General features: G+C 52.0%; 8 protein-coding genes across 8 annotated transcripts; 3 read left to right on the top strand and 5 right to left on the bottom strand.

Moving 5' to 3' along the window:
- Positions 1-486: 486 nt before the first annotated feature.
- Positions 487-1,056, bottom strand: M436DRAFT_59955 (uncharacterized protein; the record flags this gene model as incomplete). Its single annotated transcript, XM_013576670.1, has 1 exon — positions 487-1,056. One exon carries the CDS (start codon positions 1,054-1,056, stop codon positions 487-489), a length of 570 nt encoding a protein of 189 aa, XP_013432124.1.
- Positions 1,057-2,715: 1,659 nt separating this feature from the next.
- Positions 2,716-4,128, bottom strand: M436DRAFT_36208 (uncharacterized protein; the record flags this gene model as incomplete). Its single annotated transcript, XM_013576350.1, has 2 exons — positions 2,716-3,356; positions 3,411-4,128. 2 exons carry the CDS (start codon positions 4,126-4,128, stop codon positions 2,716-2,718), a joined length of 1,359 nt encoding a protein of 452 aa, XP_013431804.1.
- A 1,388-nt stretch (positions 4,129-5,516) lies between these two features.
- On the top strand, positions 5,517-7,488 carry M436DRAFT_35396 (uncharacterized protein; the record flags this gene model as incomplete). The annotated part of the gene is made up of 2 exons (XM_013576214.1): positions 5,517-5,583; positions 5,702-7,488. The coding sequence occupies 2 exons, from the start codon at positions 5,517-5,519 to the stop codon at positions 7,486-7,488; spliced, it is 1,854 nt and encodes a 617-aa protein (XP_013431668.1).
- A 261-nt stretch (positions 7,489-7,749) lies between these two features.
- On the bottom strand, positions 7,750-8,766 carry M436DRAFT_35786 (uncharacterized protein; the record flags this gene model as incomplete). The annotated part of the gene is made up of 3 exons (XM_013576283.1): positions 7,750-8,376; positions 8,427-8,685; positions 8,741-8,766. The coding sequence occupies 3 exons, from the start codon at positions 8,764-8,766 to the stop codon at positions 7,750-7,752; spliced, it is 912 nt and encodes a 303-aa protein (XP_013431737.1).
- A 395-nt stretch (positions 8,767-9,161) lies between these two features.
- M436DRAFT_59951 (uncharacterized protein) lies at positions 9,162-10,295 on the top strand (the record flags this gene model as incomplete). The annotated part of the gene is made up of 3 exons (XM_013576669.1): positions 9,162-9,234; positions 9,287-9,494; positions 9,548-10,295. The coding sequence occupies 3 exons, from the start codon at positions 9,162-9,164 to the stop codon at positions 10,293-10,295; spliced, it is 1,029 nt and encodes a 342-aa protein (XP_013432123.1).
- Positions 10,296-10,665: 370 nt separating this feature from the next.
- M436DRAFT_35520 (SEN34 subunit of tRNA-splicing endonuclease) lies at positions 10,666-11,607 on the bottom strand (the record flags this gene model as incomplete). The annotated part of the gene is made up of 1 exon (XM_013576230.1): positions 10,666-11,607. One exon carries the CDS (start codon positions 11,605-11,607, stop codon positions 10,666-10,668), a length of 942 nt encoding a protein of 313 aa, XP_013431684.1.
- A 498-nt stretch (positions 11,608-12,105) lies between these two features.
- Positions 12,106-13,035, top strand: M436DRAFT_20515 (ribosomal protein L1; the record flags this gene model as incomplete). Its single annotated transcript, XM_013576066.1, has 1 exon — positions 12,106-13,035. A coding segment is annotated over one exon (930 nt), but the record flags the coding sequence as incomplete, so codon positions are not given.
- A 633-nt stretch (positions 13,036-13,668) lies between these two features.
- On the bottom strand, positions 13,669-17,738 carry M436DRAFT_35321 (uncharacterized protein; the record flags this gene model as incomplete). The annotated part of the gene is made up of 4 exons (XM_013576200.1): positions 13,669-13,804; positions 14,155-14,406; positions 14,641-17,179; positions 17,321-17,738. 4 exons carry the CDS (start codon positions 17,736-17,738, stop codon positions 13,669-13,671), a joined length of 3,345 nt encoding a protein of 1,114 aa, XP_013431654.1.
- Between the last annotated feature and the right edge of the window lie 1,262 nt (positions 17,739-19,000).

Here is a 19,000-nt window from a genome sequence, read left to right as displayed (position 1 = left end):
CTTTACTTTCTCAATTGGTGGAGCAAGATTTTCTGTTTCTGGAGTGTATTCTTGTAATATTGCTCTTCCTTCTTTGACCACATACCATAGATTCTTTATCGTTTTGTGTTTTTTTTTTCTTATTCTCTTTTGCTTCTGTCCTGGCTTGTCAAAAGCGGCATGCGAAACATCATCACTATTACTATACCCTATAGATAGCATTCCTTTGAACATTTTCTAACATTCATATCCTCATGTTTGATCTGATTTCGTGTGCAAGGTTGTTTTTTTTCGTCTTGTGCTGATAGTGTGTATTGACTTGCGATCCCAAGGCAAAAGATTGTCGGTCTCCGAAGACATTTGAAGATGAAATGCTTCACAGTGACTATCGCAAGACGGAACGCTCTCGAGATGATTAGACTCCTCTTCAGAAGTTGTCTGTTCAGCAGTCCTCATACGATAGGTTGAATACCTCTGATTCTCTCAGTGTATCCATATAGTACTGTTCTAAGACTTGGTATACAGCGGAAGATCACCGCTCGAGACAGGCGTATCGAAGCAATTGCAACCACATAGTTTATCATGCCTCTCCATCCACCGCCTGACCTTCCAAGCCATGAAGCGATCCAAGAACCTATAGAACCAACGGCCGCCTTTGTCGCATCTCACTCCACGCCGCAGATCTTGAAAGGTACATTCGCAGTATTCTAGATCAAGACCTCGATGCGTTCGAGCACCCCACGCAATCCCACCGCACAGGTTTGCGATACTCTGTTTGTCAATTGTAGAGTTGCGAGGCAGTAGGCCGCAGGTAAAGGTACAGTCTGGTTCTCCGCCTTCTTCTCCGTACTCGCTGATGCCGCAATGGAGGAGGATTATGTCGTTGAACGAGCGGGAGAGTTTGGTGGGATCGTTTCTGATGGTCTTGCACCAGAAGCCGGTGGTGCTTTGAGCAGTGTCTTTGGTGTAGAGCCATCCGTCTTTTCCAACGACAAGAGGGTTCCAGTCGTTGCAGATTTGCTCGTAAGGGGGTGGAGGACGATCAACTTCGGAGGGATCGAAAGCCATTCGCGACATGATAAACTACTCCTTGGCCAATTGTGGAACGGGGAGTTGAAAATAGGAGAGAGAGCTGGTGTGGTAGGCTGTCCGACGTATGTAATGCAGCGCAAGAGTCATGTTCTGGCTAATTGCCTCAAACAAACGTATAAAGTCTCGCGCCATGCTTGAGACTTTGTCTCTCCGTGGTGCACGTGAAGTCTAGACGGCTATGATAATGCACAAACAGATTCGCATCCATGCTGGGTCCATTGAGAGTGGTTACCTCGTCGGCTCTCAATGGTAGATGCACCAAAATCGATAGCATTTATGCATTGCGATACTGGCGGAAGCTGACCCGCTGGGAAAATCAGCACAGATCACCACGATAACTTGTTTTCCGTAGTGTGAAGATGTCAAAAGAGTGAATTAACAATAAGAGATAGTCTTATTCTGCTGACACCAGGAGCCGTCGCGAATGGATTTCTTCACCCTCTGCCACCGACCCTTGCCTTCCTCCACCTTGCCAACCTCCTCTACCTTCTCCTTCTTCTTCTTCTCGCCCCTCACGGGCCCATAGATCGACCAAAGGACTGCAAACACCCACCCAACCACCAAGAGCACCACACCCATCATCCAACCATACCAAATCGGAGCTTGACCGGCCTGGACCTCCTCCCTCACCACTTTTCTGATCATGGCTTCGACATCGGGCTAAGACATCGTAGGTTCGGGAGGAGGCTGGGTTATCGCCGGCACGGTCGAGCTGGCGGCAATGGTGCTGGTTGGAGAGTAGGTGACGGTGGTGGTGATTGTTTCGGTGGGGTTGCAGTGCTTGGCGATCCATGAGCCCGTGGTAATTTGGGTGAGGGCGAGAGAGAGAAGAAGAAGAAAGAGAGGAAGATTGGTTCTGGTGGAAGAAGGCATGGCCTGATCGATGAATTAGCATTGAACAAAGAATTGTCTCGATGTGTGGCAACGCTTACGGCGGAGCTGGTGGCAGAGGGTGAGGGCCGGCTAATGATGCTGGATGGAAGAATGTTGAACTGTAGCATCTCAATCAGCGATGATTCTTGAGGCATACCTGATGCAACTCACAATGTTGATCGATAGGAATAATCTAACGATGGGAACAGCGGTTTTCTCGATCTATGGCATCTCGGTCAGTGACATTACCCCTGAGTGGCCCTGATGCAACTCACAGTAATATTGATAATGATAGCTATCAAGTTGCTGTAGGTTGATGATGGAAGAGGAGAGGAGAGCGAGGTCCACGCGAAGCCGGTTTTGAGGCCCAGTCAGGGGTCTACCACAGGCAGCCGCGACTTGCGGCAGGAGGCTTCCGCGAACTATGACGGCAAGCTTCAAGCTCCCGACGAGCAAGCTGACCAGTTCGATGCTTGTGAAAATGCACAATGATTTGCAAATACTTCTCACGCCCGTTGAAATGGTGCTATTTGCTCTCCCTCTTTGGACATACCCTTTCCAGGTGATCACACTCTGCATTTTTATAGCGACATGCTCGGCTGAGCAGAGAGATGGGAGAGTGAATTTTGCTTCGTAGCCTTGGTTCACAGAACCTCCAGGGCTACTGACTACATCATATCTCCCAGCCCCTGAATGACGAACAACTGAGTTATAACAATGCACAATGTTTTCTTCTTCTCCATGCACGTCCAGAGAGAGCGAGAGCTGGTCTCACTGAAACGGCATGCCAAAATCGGGCAAGTTCATGTTCAAGAAGTCGCCAAACACAGCATCCATATCCATCAACTCGTCATAAGCGATATCAAAGCCGCTCAGCCCACCATCGGGCTGTGGCTGATGACCACCCAGCGAGGCAGAAGCACTGTGCTGCTGCATACCAGCTTGATCGATCTGATGATGTGGTGGTCCCGCAGGCCGCCACTCTGCAGGTCCAGCATGCGCTCGTGATGTACGATGCACCTCTGGCGACACTGTCACGGCAGCCACATGTGCCGTTTGCTCCAGTGCTTTGCGTCCCAGCATTGCCATGTTTTTCGCTGGCTGTGACCATTCGCTCAGTTGCTCGAGAGCTTGTACACAGCTGTCTATGTGCTCACGAGCAGCTGTGCGTTTAATCTGGCTGCGGGCGGAACGGAGTTGGTTGTAGAAGGTGGACACGGCGAGTGCAATGCCGTAAGGTATGAGGGGTAGCGGTACCAGGCTTCTGGGGGAGACATGACGGAGTATGGTGACGATTTGCAAGGCTGAGAGTTCCTGCCGTAGGCTTGAAGGTGTTGGAAGCAATGGTCGGGAAGTAGCGCGAGCGCGGTGGGATATGATTGCCACGCCGTGGTAGTAAATCTCCAAGGATGCTAGGCGAAGTCGTTAGTTTTGATTGTTTTGACGATGAAGGCTGTGCTGCTTACTTAGAACATTCGGATCAAGATCCCAAGCACCACATCGATCTATGATATTTTCAAAGCTCTCATAATCCTCCTCAATACCCATGATGTCTAGGGCAGCTGTAGGTTGGTAGAGGCCGATGATTCGAGTGAGTAACTGCGAGATGGCAAGCAATATCCTTGTTCCTGGTGCGGAGACTTCGTATGCTTCTTCTAATTTGAGCCCAATATCAAGATCCAAGATCTGACGCGGTCTTCCGTTCAAAGCTGCGTTGAAGTTGGAGAGGACCCACAGAGCCCAGAACAGTCGTGTCTGGCTGCTACCGTGTCCGCTGGAGCGACCTAGATGTAGTCCGATGGTCTGGCCATGATGTATCGCTTGCGATAGGTGCATAGACGCGTCTACCGTTCCTTCTGGACCCTCAGAATACAGTGACAGCAAGGCCAAGATCTGTATCAGGTTGATCTTGTTTCGCTCGCGTTCCATTTGAATCCCCCAGCGCAGAGAAGCGTATACTCTGGATGCGAATAGTCGCGGTGTGAGCGGTTCGGAGCTCTCCAAGAAACGTAAGTAGCGTCTTGCCTTGTTGTCTCGAGAAGCTACCAAGCACATCGCACTCATGACAAGCGGAGATTTCCTCTCGGTTTTCCGGAAAGTGGCTTCGTCCACTATTGGTAGTAGTGGATTCAGTCTCCCGAAGTAGATGTCGATGAGCGAATCCCGGTCTTGCGTGTTCATCATAGCTGAAGGTGGAGCTCTCTCTTCGCCACCGATCAGACCATTTGTCTCTGGAGAGTTGACATCCGCAGACTCTCTCTTGCGATGGTCATGATCGTGTCGGACATCATAGGTATGGCGTCTAGGTTCACCAACCCAAATTCCAACATCGTGTCTATCACGGTTTCCACTGCCGGGATCGTGTTCCGCTACCAGACTGGCTTCTGGATTCAGATCACCGATGAACCTCGAATTGGATGGATGGTCAAAAGGCCGTGCGTGATGTTGTCGCTCGTCACTGGAGTTTGTCGACTTTTCCAGCCCAGCAGATGGCGTATCAAGATTTTGTATTCGACCCGGCGTCGTAGAGGTAGGACGCGGATCATTGTGATGGTTCTCTGATTCTAGGCCGTGGGTGCATCGTTTCTATCATTGCTCAACTATTTCAATCACCGCGCGTGGAATATTCGAAAGGTTGATTTTTTTTACCTTTCGCTTTTTGCAGGTTTCGCATGCGCCTTGAGGAGCTTTTCTTTTACGGCTGTTTGGGTCGCCATTGATGACGAATGTATAGTCCATGGTTGGTTGCTGCTTGTGAGAGGAGTGGTTGACCGAGTCGGACGCGTACATGTGAGCTCTAAGGCCCGAGCTTTGAGCCGTTGCAAACCATCGGCCTCCAACCGTGACCCTGTCCGTTTATCACACTCCGAGTTCGACAGCAACATTTGCAGAGCTCATTCTGAACGTGATTGGGCAATAGCCGCTCATGCACGCGTATCAGCTTCGGAAAGATATAGTTACATGCGATCGAGTCAGACGAGTGATCGTCAAGGACAATGTTTCGTCAATAAGTATCCTTGTGTTATGGACAAGAAACTTGAGGTTGTGAAGCACGCCTGGATGTCCTTACTCACTCACGAAAAGGACGAGACTGCTCTCTTCTCGGTGGATTCCTTACTGACGCAGTGTCAAAAGTCGCCAGCATTGATAACTTCCAGGACATGTACTCAAGTAGAACGGTGATTAGAGGCTCAAATAAACAGCAGATCATGTCGTCAGATCCAAGCTTGCGCGACAGTTGAGGAATGTAACGCCCTCAGCGTCTTCATTCTGTGCTGCCTCTGCACTTTGAGATATCCCGCTTGCTCAGGCTTCAGATTCGAAAATTCAGCATCTCGTTCTGTTCATTCGAGGGCGGTTTAGAGCAAAGAAAAGACCCTGGTGTGCCACACCTGAATACGGCAGCATGAACTCCCGGTTGGCCCGTCCACCAGCCGCCAGATACAAAACAACAAATGACAGCTCTAGCCGCGTCCTCAAACATATAGGCCAGTCGAATAGATTGGATATGACGTGAAACGTGCAAAAACCAGGAAAGTAGGTGGACGTTGTTGTTGCGAAGGCAGAGACAAATGACTACTTATGTCGCGACTGTTATGGCCCAGTGTATCATGCGCAGTCTGTCGTGGCTAGCTCCTTGTAAGCATCATCCAACCCTCCTTCCCCTGCAGCACTGTTTTGTGCAGATCCACTCCGCCAACGCAGCAAAAACGAAAGAACGTCGCCGTTGAAATTGTTCCCTTTCTGTTTCTTTTAGCAAGTTACTATAGCTACTGGACATTGCTACACCATACACCCATGGACTCGGGTCCGCCCAACATCGACAAGCCCGCATCCGAAACTCCAAAGACGCCAGAGATGCGCAACGACAGTTTCGAAGTCAACATGCCGTCCGGCGATGTAGACTTGACTGGCAGAAAGACACGAGGCAGTATCGCCAGCGACAGCTCAGAAGACCCACTGGACTCCCTGGTCGGCAGCCCAACATTGCCGTTTCTTGCCTACGGTCGCAGGCGTAGCTCTTTCATTAGCCCCTTCCAGATCAACAAAGCTCGCTATCTCTTGAGCTTTGCTGATGCAGAAACTGCCCAGGAGTGGTGGACGTTGATGCAATCAGAGTATCCCGATACTCTGCGCGAAAGTCCCAATCTCTTCTCGTTCAAGAGCGACCGTACTCCCATCAAGGCGTGGGGGAACCCAAAGTTTGCGCATCTGAGTGACAAGTGGTCGTACCGCCAAACCGACGGGAAGGACGACAAAGTCACACACCAGCAACCGATCGCATCGCATAGACGCATCTCATCAGCTCGCACGCCTCTGATGCCCACAGTGAGCGAGGGTCATGTGTTTGGAGCACTAGAAAGACTCGATAGACTCGAGGATCCTTTTACGCCAGCTGGCGCAAACAACACGGAGTTTGCCCAGCTGAATCTGGCTTCCGATCACATTCAAAAATCCGTCAGCCAGTCAACCTTGCAGCTAGACGCATTACTCGAAGGCCAACAAGCCAGTGCCCGAGGCTTCCAAAAGCTGTCCACAACGATAGAGCGCATGACCCAGCAGATGGAAGCGCTAGCCCGCAGACAACAGGACCACGAGATAGTGCTTCGCGAACTCACAGCAGCCGCGACAGCCAACAATGCCGCCAGCGATGTCCAATACCGACATCAACAAGCTGCTGCCCTCCAATCCCTGCAATCCGTCATTGAAGAAACCTGTTCGCGTGTCCAGGAACTCTATCTCAAACCCCCTCCCACCCCAGGTCCAAACCACGAGATTCTGCATGAATTGCAAGAAGAAGTTTCACAGACTTCTACTTTGCTCAGGGACCTCTACAACCGTCCATTGCCAGAAAGCGACGGTGCCGCCCAAACAGAAAGCATCCAGAAACTCCAAAGACAGCTTTTGCAAAACACAAAAGCCATTCGCGCATTGTCAGACCGCCCAGAACCGATTCCCAACACCGAGACATTGCAAAAACTGCAGAAGGAAGCATCCCAGACCACGGCCATTCTACGCGGAATCACAGACCGCTTGGCCGCAGCAGCGAACACACCACCAGCGCCAGTATCAGCACCAAACACCGAGCTCCTCCAGCAACTCCAAAAAGACATGACCACCAGCACAACCCTCCTCCAAGCCCTCTCGAGCGAGCAAAGGACAACAAAGAAACATCTCTCAACCCTCCACTCCACCCTCGACACCACCACCCTCACCCAAAAAGCCCTGGCTACACAACTGAAACAAACCCACACCCTAGCACAAAACACCCAAACCTCCCTCTTCCACCTAACCTCTGCCCAAGAAACCAGATTCGCAGCTCTAGAAGCCAAGATGGACAGACAAACACAGCAAATGAAGAAGACCATGACAGTACAGTTTGAGAAACAGCAAGAGGCTTTCAAAGGACAGCTGGATGAGATTCTAGGGGCGGTAAATGGAAGGAATGTGGTCAGGAGTGCCGAGTGCGGGCATGGGGAGGTTTTGCCGCCGCCAAAGAAGATTGGGAGGAAGATTGTTGGTTATGTGTATGAGAAGGAGTGAGCTCTGGTAATTGTGTCTGACGATTTACGATGTTTTCGTAGTTTACCTAATCTATGTCTGTTCTACAGAATGTTCCATGTCAAGTGTCGTGAGAATTGGAGATAGAGGGAAGGATCAGGAAAGTGGTTATATCGTCTCTTGGTTCGTCTTTATTGTTTGGCTTCCAGTATGCTTTGATACAACAACAGACTCGAGCATTGTCTACCCGTGGTCGTGTGACATTAGAACTCCTTGATCTCCATGCGCTAATCGACCCAGTGTTCATGCAGTGTCCATCTTGTCATCATCGCCGTCCTTCTTCTTGTCGTCTTTTGACTCTCCGCTGCCACTAGGGTTACCGCTCTGATCGAGCAGAGGCTGGCTTTCGGAAGTCTCTGGTACGCTCTCCAGCTGTGTTTTGCCATCAGCGCCTTCTGCAGTGGTGTTCGCGCGTGCCTGACGAGCGGTCTCTTCCTCCATACTCATGCGCAGAGCCAGAGCCAGTTCCGGGTCCATTGAAGGGTCGACACCAAATTCGAAGTCACCGCCACCAGATGCCGGTGCACCGCCCTCAGCACCAGCTGAGCCACCACCCATGCCGCCGGTCTCGCCTGCCAGAATTGGTGATGCGACAATGGTGTCGGAGAGAAGGTTGGGGCCGGGTTGGACGATCTCGAGGTATGAACCATCGCCACCCTTGACGGCGTCGTTGAAGGCCTGGAGCTTTGAGACAACATGGTCGTTGAGGTCACCAAATGCAACAATATCGACGCTGACGTTGTTCTTCTTCATGCGCTTGGCCAGCTTGACGAGAGATGATTGGGATTCTTGGGCGGAGTTTAGCGGCGAGCAGGTCAGGACAATGATGCGTTGGCGTTGACTCTTGTTTTGACGGTGCTTGAGAGCGAGCTGGGAGTGATTAGCTGCATGTTGTGGGCTGTGGGATTGATACGACGTACAGAGGCGATCATGATGGCGGTGTGCAGGTGGCTCTCACCACGGATCTTTGTGCGATGCAGACCATCAAGGATCTTGGCGGGGTTTGTGGTGAGGGTAGTAAGGACTTCGGGACCGCTGGCACCCATGGTCATGAGGCCGACTGAGGATTCGGGGTTGGCTTGTGTCTTGTATTGGAAGATCAGGTTGGCGGCGTCTGCTTGGGCATCCCATCTCGAAGGTACGTAGTCGCCGTTTCTGCTGCTCTCGCTGTTGTCGACACTGGGGATACGGTCAGGACAGAGAAGTGATGAGGTGCATGACAAGCTAGACGTACACAATCATAGTTGCCTCCAAGCCCATAATGGCGGTTGTGAAGGTGGATGCGGAGGGGTGAGGAAGATGCTTCTTCGCAGAGGAGTCTAGATGTGACAGAGAAGCGGATGTGGTCGAGATGGAGTTGTCTGGAGTGAGCAGGGTTGGATGTGATGGACTGGTAGACGGTGCTTGATGGTCTCGAAGCTGCTTGCTCTCAATGACGCCGCACGCACGCCAAGCAAGAGCATCCGAAGCCGACTTTGGTGTTTGTTGATGTTCGCGACTGCCTTTCTTGACCACGACCATTTGTTCTCTGCCATACACCACCATCGCAATCAATTTGACCATCGCCCCAGACCTACGCGCACATCTATACAAGCATTTCATATCTGCCGTTCCAAGTCAGCATGACGAGTCTGGTCGCGACACCGGACGCGACAATGGCCTCTGAACGAGTTGCCCACATCACCGACGCCCAGAAACAAGCTCTGATGGACAATTTACAGCTCGAGAGTTTGTCGCCTGCATCTGATATATCACAATGGCCATCCTAATACCTCTCCAGTCGCCGACCGAGCCCGCAAATTACGCGCCCAGTATGCCCTCCAAGCCCAGGGCCTGCGCACTCGTCTGGAAATGCGCATCAACCGTATCCCTCGCAACCTCCGTAAAGCCCACATGGGCGATTTATTGGAAAAACACCTCGAAGCTCAGAAGAAGACTCAGCAGCGTCTACCCAGCCCTGCAAAGACGAAAGTCTTGAAGCGCAAGAGGTTCGCTATACGATATTCTGCTGCTACTTTCTCAAATGCTGACTGCCATGTAGTGAGGAGCCTACCATGGCCGACAAGGAAAACACTCAACCCGCTTCGGTAGCTCTTGCAAACCCAAAGAAGCGCAGCAAACCCAGCCCTGGCCCCACTGGCATTCCTACCTCTCCCAATTTGGGTCGTTACCAAAGACCTCAGCCTCTCAACACCGCCGTTCTCTCTCCCAAGTCTCCAAACACCCGTACAATCACACGCTCTCCCGTAAAGTCTCCCGCGACAAAGTCACCACCACCACTTCCCAGACCTCGCGGTGCAGCGGCTCTTCAGCCAGCCCAGCAAACCAAGAAAGGCACGCTTAAAAGACCTGCCACCGCTCCCACCACAACCGCACTGGACTCTGTAGCATCTACCGCACAATCAAACACTTCTACGCGTCGTGCTCTCCGCGCCAGCAATGCCTCGGCAGAAAGCACCAGCAGCGAAAAGACCACCATCGTCAACAAGTCTCCCGCCAAACCCAACCCTCCCAGCCGCCCACATACTGCTATGGCTCTAGCATCGCCTAAGAAGTTGCCCGTGCCTACCTCGCCCGTCAAATACAACTCGATCAGGGAGAAGCCATTGCCAGTACCCGCTGCAGCACCAACTCCCGTCGCAGGCACGATTAAAAAAGGTACCTTTAAGAGCGCAATGGCCTCGCTCACGGGAAGCAAGAGAGGGAAGAAGACAACCGCTGCCGCTGCGCTTGCTCCCAGCAGTACACCACCGCCAGCTGGTAGAGTGCTGAGAAAGCGTGCACCCTGAGACTTGACTGGTGCTCGAACGGATTGATTATGATTAATGACTTTTTGTTTCTCTCATCCCTGCTCGAGATCGGACAGGCAGGGCTTTTTGGATTATTTGTTTGAATGGGGCTTTCTATGATACTGCATCGAATACCAAGTTTACCGGTATGGACGTATTCTACAGGGGTCCATACTCACCTTTGATGTACGAGCATTCCTTGCCTGTGTTTCTGTAAACCCTTGCACAATCGACATGGTCTACTTGTAAGCAGACCCACACATGAGTTTAGCAGACGATGGCACGAGCATGATAGTCACACAGAGAAAGGGACAATCATGAAGTGGTAAACATTATAGTATTGGGCAAAGAGCGACAGCAACAAGTTCCATCACATACCCGCCCACTCAACACAGAAAGCCCTAACATCTTCCTCACCATCCACATGCTCTTTGTCCTCGGTACCTCCAATCAAAAACCCCTTCTTGACACCCGTGCCCAAACGACCACCTCCCACCAACGTCAACAGATCAAACTCTTGATCCCAATCCATGCCGTCGCACAAAAAGTGACTGTGGAAGCGCAGGGGGTCGCCAGGGTATGCTGTGTACCTGCAGCCGAACCTGATGCCTGGGGCCATGAAGTAGCCTTTGGAGTGGAGGTGTTTGAACAGAGGGTATGAGACGGGAACGGAGGGTAGAGGGAGGGTTGAAGAGGGAGCAGAGGAAGTGAGAGGAGGCGAAGAGGTTGTGGGTGTGATCTTCATGGTTGAAGCCGAAGATGAGGCGACAGATGCTTCTGAAGGAGCGATGGAAGGTGCACTAGGCGCCGGACTACCGAAGAGTGACTCTTGATCATCTTCGACGACTTTGTCGCCGGCGGCGGCAGCAGCCTCGGAGCGCTCTTTTTCAAGTTTAGCAGCGAGAGCGGCATTCTTTGCTGCCACTTTTTTCAGAGCTGCAATCTTTCTGTCATCGGCACTTTTGGTCTGCATCCTCGTTGCATCACTGCCTTGCTTTTTCAAACCACGCAGGAATTTTTCTTTTTCCTCTTTGCTCAGGCCGCCTGCGATGAAGGCTTGTCTGTGAGCAGCGGCGTCGTCGATGATGTACGCGACGCCCTTTTCCACCAACAGTCGTGCTTCCTCGGGCATGAGCTCTAGAGGAATACCACAAAAGACGTTTTGTTGAGGTGCTTGGGGCAGACCGCCGATCAAGACGCCGCTGATGTTGTGGACGCGGCGCGCATGGCTGACGGTGTTGATGTCGTAGAGCGTGTAGCGGCCGCCGACCAAAAAGATTGGGAAGGGCTCGGCTACTGATGGACTGGCCATGTTTGTAGTGAAGCTGGACTATAACCGAGACTTTCGTCAAGGCTTTGACAGACATGGTCAGCATGTGTTGCGAAACAAGTGCGAAGATGAATGAAGAGGAGGGGTTCGAGGAAGCATGTTCATAAAGAGCATAGCATTTTTCTGTCGTCAATGACCGTAGTCTCAGGGGATTGACAGATTGATTGAAAAGATGTTGTTTAATCATTGCAGAGAGAGTGTTTGGATGCGAAAGAGATGGAGCAGAAATAGACATACCTTTTGAATGTGTAGAGACTTTCACATGATGCGTGAAGAGTTGCAGAAGCTGCAGAGGGAAAGAGCTTGCAGCAAGATATACGCAGAGCCAAGGCGCTAACGAACCTCCGGGCAGCGGCAGCGCATCGGCAGAAATCGTCTTTCTCCTCCATCTTTTTTGTTTGCCAGGTAGAGAGAATTTATTTGTCTAATCGTTTTCATACAATACAATTCAAAGGAAACATGGCAGCCGACAGCAAGTCATTGACGACAAAGGTCGCCTCCGGCACCCCTTACCAACTGGACCCTTCCCAGGCCCTCCGTGCAGCCACTGCCCTGCTTAAGAAGATTGGCACCGACTCTGTTGCGCGCAAGGACAATGGCGGCAAGGCCAACCTTCTCGAGGACGCCGACGAAGACGAGGACAGCGACGAGACAGCCACCACCGTCTGGCTCAACGTCACCACCAAGAAGCACATTCTCGACCAGCGCAAGATGAAGCCCGGCAAGATCATCGTGCCCTTCCCCCTGCAGTCCGCCGCCTCGCCCTCCCTCCGCATCTGCCTGATCACCGCCGACCCCCAGCGCAAGTACAAGGACATCATCGCCAGCGATCGCTTCCCAGCCCAGCTTTCCTCGCGCATCCTCCGCGTCCTCGGCACCGAGAAGCTCAAGGCCAAATACAAGACTTACGAGTCCCGCCGCCAGCTGTTTGCCGAGTACGACATGTTCCTCGCCGACGACCGCATCATCACCCGCCTGCCCGCCCTCCTCGGCAAAGTCTTCTACGGCACCGGAGCCAAGCGCCCCATCCCCGTCTCTATCCAAGGCAAGCCCGAGAACGCCCGCGACCAAGCCGGCAACAAGCGCGCCAAACTCTCCGAAGGCGGCGACAAGCTCAAGCGCTCCGAAATCACCCCGGAGGCTCTCGCCCACGAGATCGAGCGCGCGGTCGGTGCCGCCCTCGTGCACCTCGCCCCCAGCACAAACGTCAGCATCAGAGTAGGCAAGAGCAGCATGAGCCCCGATCAAGTCGCCGCAAACCTCGCCGCCGTCATCTCCGTCCTCACCGAAAAGTACATCCCCCAGGGCTGGAGAAACATCCGCTCCCTGCACATCAAGGGCCCCAACACCGCCGCTCTGCCCATCTGGCTCGCAGACGAACTCTGGACCGACGAAAACGACGTGCTCGAATCCCTGCCCGCCCCGGTCGTCAAGGACAAGAAGAAGAGAAAGCGCGCTCTGCTCGACACTGCAGACACTTCTGCTGCAGAAAAGTCAAAGACCGAGGGCGCCAGTGACGAGACCAAGGCCAAAAAGTCAAAGACCGACAATGCTGAAAAGGCTGCCAGGAAAGCTGCTCTCAAGAAGCAAAAGGACGAGTCAAAGACTGCTATTGCAGCATAAACAAGACGTGACATCCACAGAAAAGTTGTTCTTTGTGATTGAGGGGGAGGGGAGTCTTCTTTATATCCTGGTTGTTGTTTGGCATTGCATGGCGCTTTGGGGGTGGTCTTTTCTTTTCTACTAGGGGTACATCTTACCGTCATTTTGGTTCGCAGAGGGTCATTGGCCCCCACCAAGAACTCAGTTATACATGTTCAATTTCACTCTGACTGAGTGGGACAAGAATGTCTTATACTGTATCAAAGCTTCAAAGAGGCGAAGAGCCTAATGAACGACGACTTTTAGAATCATCTTTCTCATCTTCTTGTATTGTGTCTTCTGCATACGTGCTGCACTCTGCCTCTGATTACCTGCAATTCCTGATGTCACCTTTTGTGCTAAACTTGATCCGATAGATGTGCTTCGTGGCATTTGCGTCCGTTAGGCAGGCATGGCACCAAAGGACGAGGTTTCACCGCCAGGCCCAGCGCCTGCGGCACCTGGTCCCGGACCGCCTCCGAAACCTGTCACAGCCATATCTTCCTGCTTCATCGTGCCGTTGAGCATCGGGCAAAGCCTTTAGTGTTGAGTGTCAGCAATTCTGTTTCGCAAAGTGTGAGTGCCCCGGCTTCATAGCATGAGAGCAAGGTATGAATGAAAACGCAAAAGAAAACTGTAAGCAAGTGCTGAATGGAAAAATGGTGGCGTTGAATCTCTCGTGTTGAAGTCGAGATTCGAATGGCTCAGATCTGAGCCGAGTCGGCAAAGAGCCAGTCGTTCGTCAGAGGGGTGGAAGCAGAGTCATTGCTATCGTGCTTTCTCTTCCTGCCCCTTGAACCGGTTACCTGGCCAGTCGTTTCGGACGAGGACTTTGTCTTTGCCGCTTCTTTCTTGCAGGAATCGGAGCAAAAGAAATCACTTGCTGACTTTTTGTTGGTCTTGATATGGCCCACTTGACCACAATTGGCACACTTTCGAGCTGTGCCTTCGGTGTTCTTCTTCGATCGGCCCTTGCCTTTGCCGGTAGGTGCTGAAGTCGCAGCGTCGGCACCATCAACACCGTCGCCTCCTGGAGATGCGGCAGCGGAAGGCGATGCGGCGCTGCCAATGCCCTTTGCACGTTCGCGAGCTTGTCTGCGGCCCATGTTGCGCTCGAGACGCTCGATCTCCGCCTGCATGCTGTGTGATTTGTCAGCGAACGTTGCATTAGGATGCACATAATACAATACAGTTGTTTTTGAAGCGCGTCGAAGTCCGAGTCGCCGGTCGCTTTGGTGTTCATGATGCTGCGAATACATGTTAGCATGCGTCCACCGAGTTTAGGCATATATAGTTTTGCTGCAAAGGGTGGTTTGGAGGAATTTAGGCAAACAAGATCCCTCGACACCACTTCCAGATCTGACAAATACGTACTCGATTGCTTGACTTCGTGCCAGCAGCTTGCGCTTCTTGTAGGCCGCGATGACTCTTGGGTTGGTGATGGTCTCGATTTGCTCTTCCGCGTTGCCGTACTTGTCACGCACAATTCTCTTGATCGTCATGAACTTGTTGTTCTGACTCATACTATTGCGACTGAACTGACTTGCGGATTCGTCATCTCGTCTGTTGTTTCCATAGACAGATGTTCCGATAGAGGATCGAGGTGTACCGGCTCTGAAGCTCTGTGCGGGCTCAGGCTCATCGTCGACATCAGCTTCGCCCTCCGAGTTCTCCATGTGCGACGAGAGACTCTCGTGCTGAGATTTCCATATGCGACGAATTGATTCATCGTAAGCTCTTTGTTGTTTAGCTACATTGTAGCTGTGACCTCCGTTCTCTTTGAGTCGTTTGGCATCAAGGCGTTCTTCAATACTCTCGCCTTGTGCTCTGAAACCGCCTTTCATGGAAGTCTTGATGAAGCTGAATGCTTCACCTCTACCAGACGGGTCGCCCTCACCATGCAACTGGAGCATTGCTTTGCCTTGGCAAGCATTGAGGAAGTTTTTGGTTGTGTTCCAGGGGGCAAGCTTGAGCTCAACATTGGTGCCTTCTTTGGTATCATCTTCCTCGTTCTCGTCGTCCTCTTTCTTGAGACCGAGATCCTTGAGATACTGAACGCCGACTTGCATCGAGTCAAGAACGCAGATATCCTCTGGCTTGATCCAACCACGAAGAGTTTCTGAGTCAGGAACAGAGTCACCTGCCTTGAGATGCCAGAGTTGGTTGTTCTTGTCGTATTGCATGAATTCACGCATTTTACCACGATTCTGACCGACATCACTGCCAGGCAGATGAGCCTTGACGACTTCATTAGTAAGAGGCTGCCCTCTAATAGCAGGGTCGACACTCTTCTTGAACACGCGGTAAGATATTGCGCGGAGACGACGTTTGGCCGCATCCGTAACCTTTCTTGAATGCTCGCCAGGGACTTCCACCGAGGGAAATTGCTGACCGACAGCATACAGATTCTCTATATTGCGCATGTAATACTTCTTTCCGTTCTTGTGTGTCTCATTGCAGATGACCAGGAAGTCGTTCGATTTTCCTTCATGACGGAAGACAGGTGCCCTGTAAAGACCGTTGTGTATGGTAGGTACCATTTCACCTGGGTCGACCTGACCAAAGTTTGCGAACGGACTGCGATCTTGTGGTAAGAGAACTTGTGTTTCGCCAATCTCTTCCTTTGGTCTAGAAGAGTCTTCGGCATCTTTTCTTCTGTAGTAGTTGATGAGACGATTACCCATACCAAAGTTGGAGAGCATGACAGGGTGTTCTTCGGAATATTCAAGAAGCAGCGCACTCGAGTTGTCGGCCATAGACAAGTCTTCGGATTTTGCGAAGAGAGTTGCAACATCCTTGCCGCGCATCTCCTTCCTTTTGAGTTTTTTAGGTTTGCTGAACGTAATAATCTTGTTGGGTCTCTCGCCTGAGAACAGAGGACGATGGAATGCGCGCTTCTGTTTGTCGTCCAAACTGACGCGGTAGAAGGGAAACTGCAGTTTGGTTGCGGGCAGACTGTGTTCAACAGCCATACTTCCGAGCGTACTGCGGACTTTGTGCTGGTGATTCTCCTTGAGGGCTTCATATGCTTCGTCATTGGATATATTGTACCTTTTGGTCATATCACGAGCCATAGCGGTCCTGGTTTCCCGGCGCATGTCGCCAGGAACATGACGCAATCTCTTAGGTTGAGTCGCAGGGGCATTCTCGTCTAGCAAAAGACCAGGATCGTTCATGTCGAGGGTGACGCGCTTGGCGATGTATGCAGTTGCACGCTCGGGCTCGTCAAGGGAAGGATATGTGTGTGATATGGCGACTGCAGCCTTGAGATCGAACCCAACGACCTTGAGCTTCTTTGCGGTCGGCTCCTCGAGATCAAAACCGGGAATCTTGCGCTTGGCTGCAGGAGGTGAAGTTGATTCTCGTCCCATATCGACACCGCTGTCCACAAGAGAACAGTGGCCAGGTGAGGATGCGGCGCTTGCCATGTCCCAGTCCTCGCAGAGCACTGTCAAGTCTTGCCATGAGACACCGCCAATTCGTTCGTTGGGATCGATCTCATCCAGATCAACGACGTCTTCGGTATTCTCTTGTTTGGTAGAAGTATCCTCGAGACGAATAACGCCCAGTTGTTCACCGGCTCCTTCTCTCGCATGTTTTCCCATGGTAGCAGCACCCAAGAGCCTGAAGCTCTTCTCTTGATCATGTTGAAGGTCAAGATTGAGCTTGGTTGGTTGTACGGGCTTTGGTGGCTTGACAGGGGTCTTCCAACCGTAGATGCCTCGCCTAGGAGGGAATAGTTCGGTGAACCGAGGACGCTCCTCTGGATCGTATGATGGCCAGATAGAGTAGAAGACTTCCATTTCATTTTCTGGGGCAGTTGGCGGTTCATAGGATCCTCCTCTTCTGCTTCGCTCAACTCTCTCTTGCTCCATGGCCGCGAAAAGGGCTTTCTGCCGGAGCCAGTCCTCATCTTCCTCGTCATCCTGTTCCTCGACCACCTCCGCATCTACCATTTGCTCATCTTCGATAAGATCGTCAGACATCTGAGGCAAGGCCAGGGATGTGTAAGCGCCCGGTAGAGCGATAGTTGACTTGGAGGGGAGAGTGAGACTGCCATGGCTGACAGACGGAAGCGGGTTGGCAAAGTCATTCTTCTGTGTCTGATCGAACGGTTGGGATTGATCGGGCTTGGTGTCTTGAATATCATCGCTGTCGTCTCCAAACAAGTCATCTTCGAAGCCGAAAAGGTCGTCTTGATTGTCGTCTTGTTCGACTGTGGCATCAAGGTGGGCGACAAGACCATCGGCGGGCAAGCTTTCGGTCTTTGGCTTGACGCTGGTCTCGTCTTCGGGCAGGTCGTCGTCGCTGATGTCCTCAAAGTCGATGGCGTCATCAGCCTTCTCTCCTACTTCCAGATCGCGATCGAAGTTCAAGTTGTTGTTGCTCGGATTCTCATCATTGAGGAGACGGGCGATTTCGGCATCGTCGGCCTGATCCTGGAGCTCGAATGCATCGATGGCGTGTGGCATGATGGGCGCGCTGAGTTTGTCCACAGATGGCGGGTTGAGTCGCCGAGCACTTTCCTAGAGAGCAGGACGATGCGCCATGGGTGTTGGGCGCAGGCTACCAAGTGACGAGTGGGATGTAGTCGGAAGGCGCGACGAGTGGAATAGCAATGGCGACTGAGTGGCGTACACCGTGGGTACCTAGATGACAGTCGCGAGATTTGCGTGAAGTGAGCGATGCCCTACTGGTGCTTGATGGTCGTCGTCGTCGTCGTCGTCGTGATGAGAGGGCTTCTTGTCGAGGTGACGAGTTGGTGCTTTCCTGCAACTGCCTTCGCGCGTCGGAATGCCAAGCTTTTGGAATGCCCGCTCGACACTTCCGAGACCGAAACCTGAGGCCCAAGTCGGCGGCTTCACAAGCAACAAAGCCCTAGAATTTACATCGTCACTTTGGGTCCCTCATCTCAGCCCTATGTGGTCCATCCTCTACAATACGATTCTTTGCACGCCTGACTATGCAGGCCAAGATGGTCATGGCTGCTTCTCCTGAACCGTGCCGCTGGCTCACGTCAAATACTGCTAACATGTCTCATCAGCAAAGCGTCCAGAGTCAGCTTTCTGACTGAGAGCACAAACATCTATTACATCTTCTGTGCCACACTGACATTGCAGCTGGAGCATTCCTTGGGGCAGATTCGGCGACGAGCCACGAGGCTTGCAAAGCAGCTGCACTCCGTGCCATCTTTCGTCTCATGTCTTCCCGTGCGTTCATGTACAATACGCATGTGCGGCAGCGTTGCATCTCCTCTTCGAATTCTATCTCCACTACAACGGTCTGTCGTATCTCGTTTGTCCGCCTGCACGATGCAGTAGTTGGATGCAAGATGAACGGATTTAATCTACATACCGCGTGATGATTTACAACCTGGCTTGACTTTAACCGCTTGAGGAGTACGGACCATACCAACCACTGTTCATATGCACATAGGCTTCTAACAGAGGAAACAAAAGGGCTGGGCCTTCGGCTCGCTCCTCCGCGGCCATGCTATCATCCTTGACGCATGTACTACTTGTGTACTCCTGTACTTCCATACAAGCAAAAGTAGGGCAAGCCTCGAGGCATGTAACTTGACGACCGCGAAAAAGTGCTTGCACCTACTCGTAATCACCTTGTACCAGGCTGAGACTCCGACACTCGAATTTTGAGACATGACAGGGATCGGCCGCTACGTTTTACTCAGTCCGTCAGCACCGCCCTCCCGACTAAAATCATTGTGTAATCGTGT

The sequence above is a fragment of the Aureobasidium namibiae genome, assembly GCF_000721765.1.
Source record: "Aureobasidium namibiae CBS 147.97 unplaced genomic scaffold scaffold_1, whole genome shotgun sequence".
Lineage (NCBI taxonomy): Eukaryota > Fungi > Ascomycota > Dothideomycetes > Dothideales > Saccotheciaceae > Aureobasidium > Aureobasidium namibiae.
This window is presented reverse-complemented; position numbering and strand designations above follow the sequence as displayed.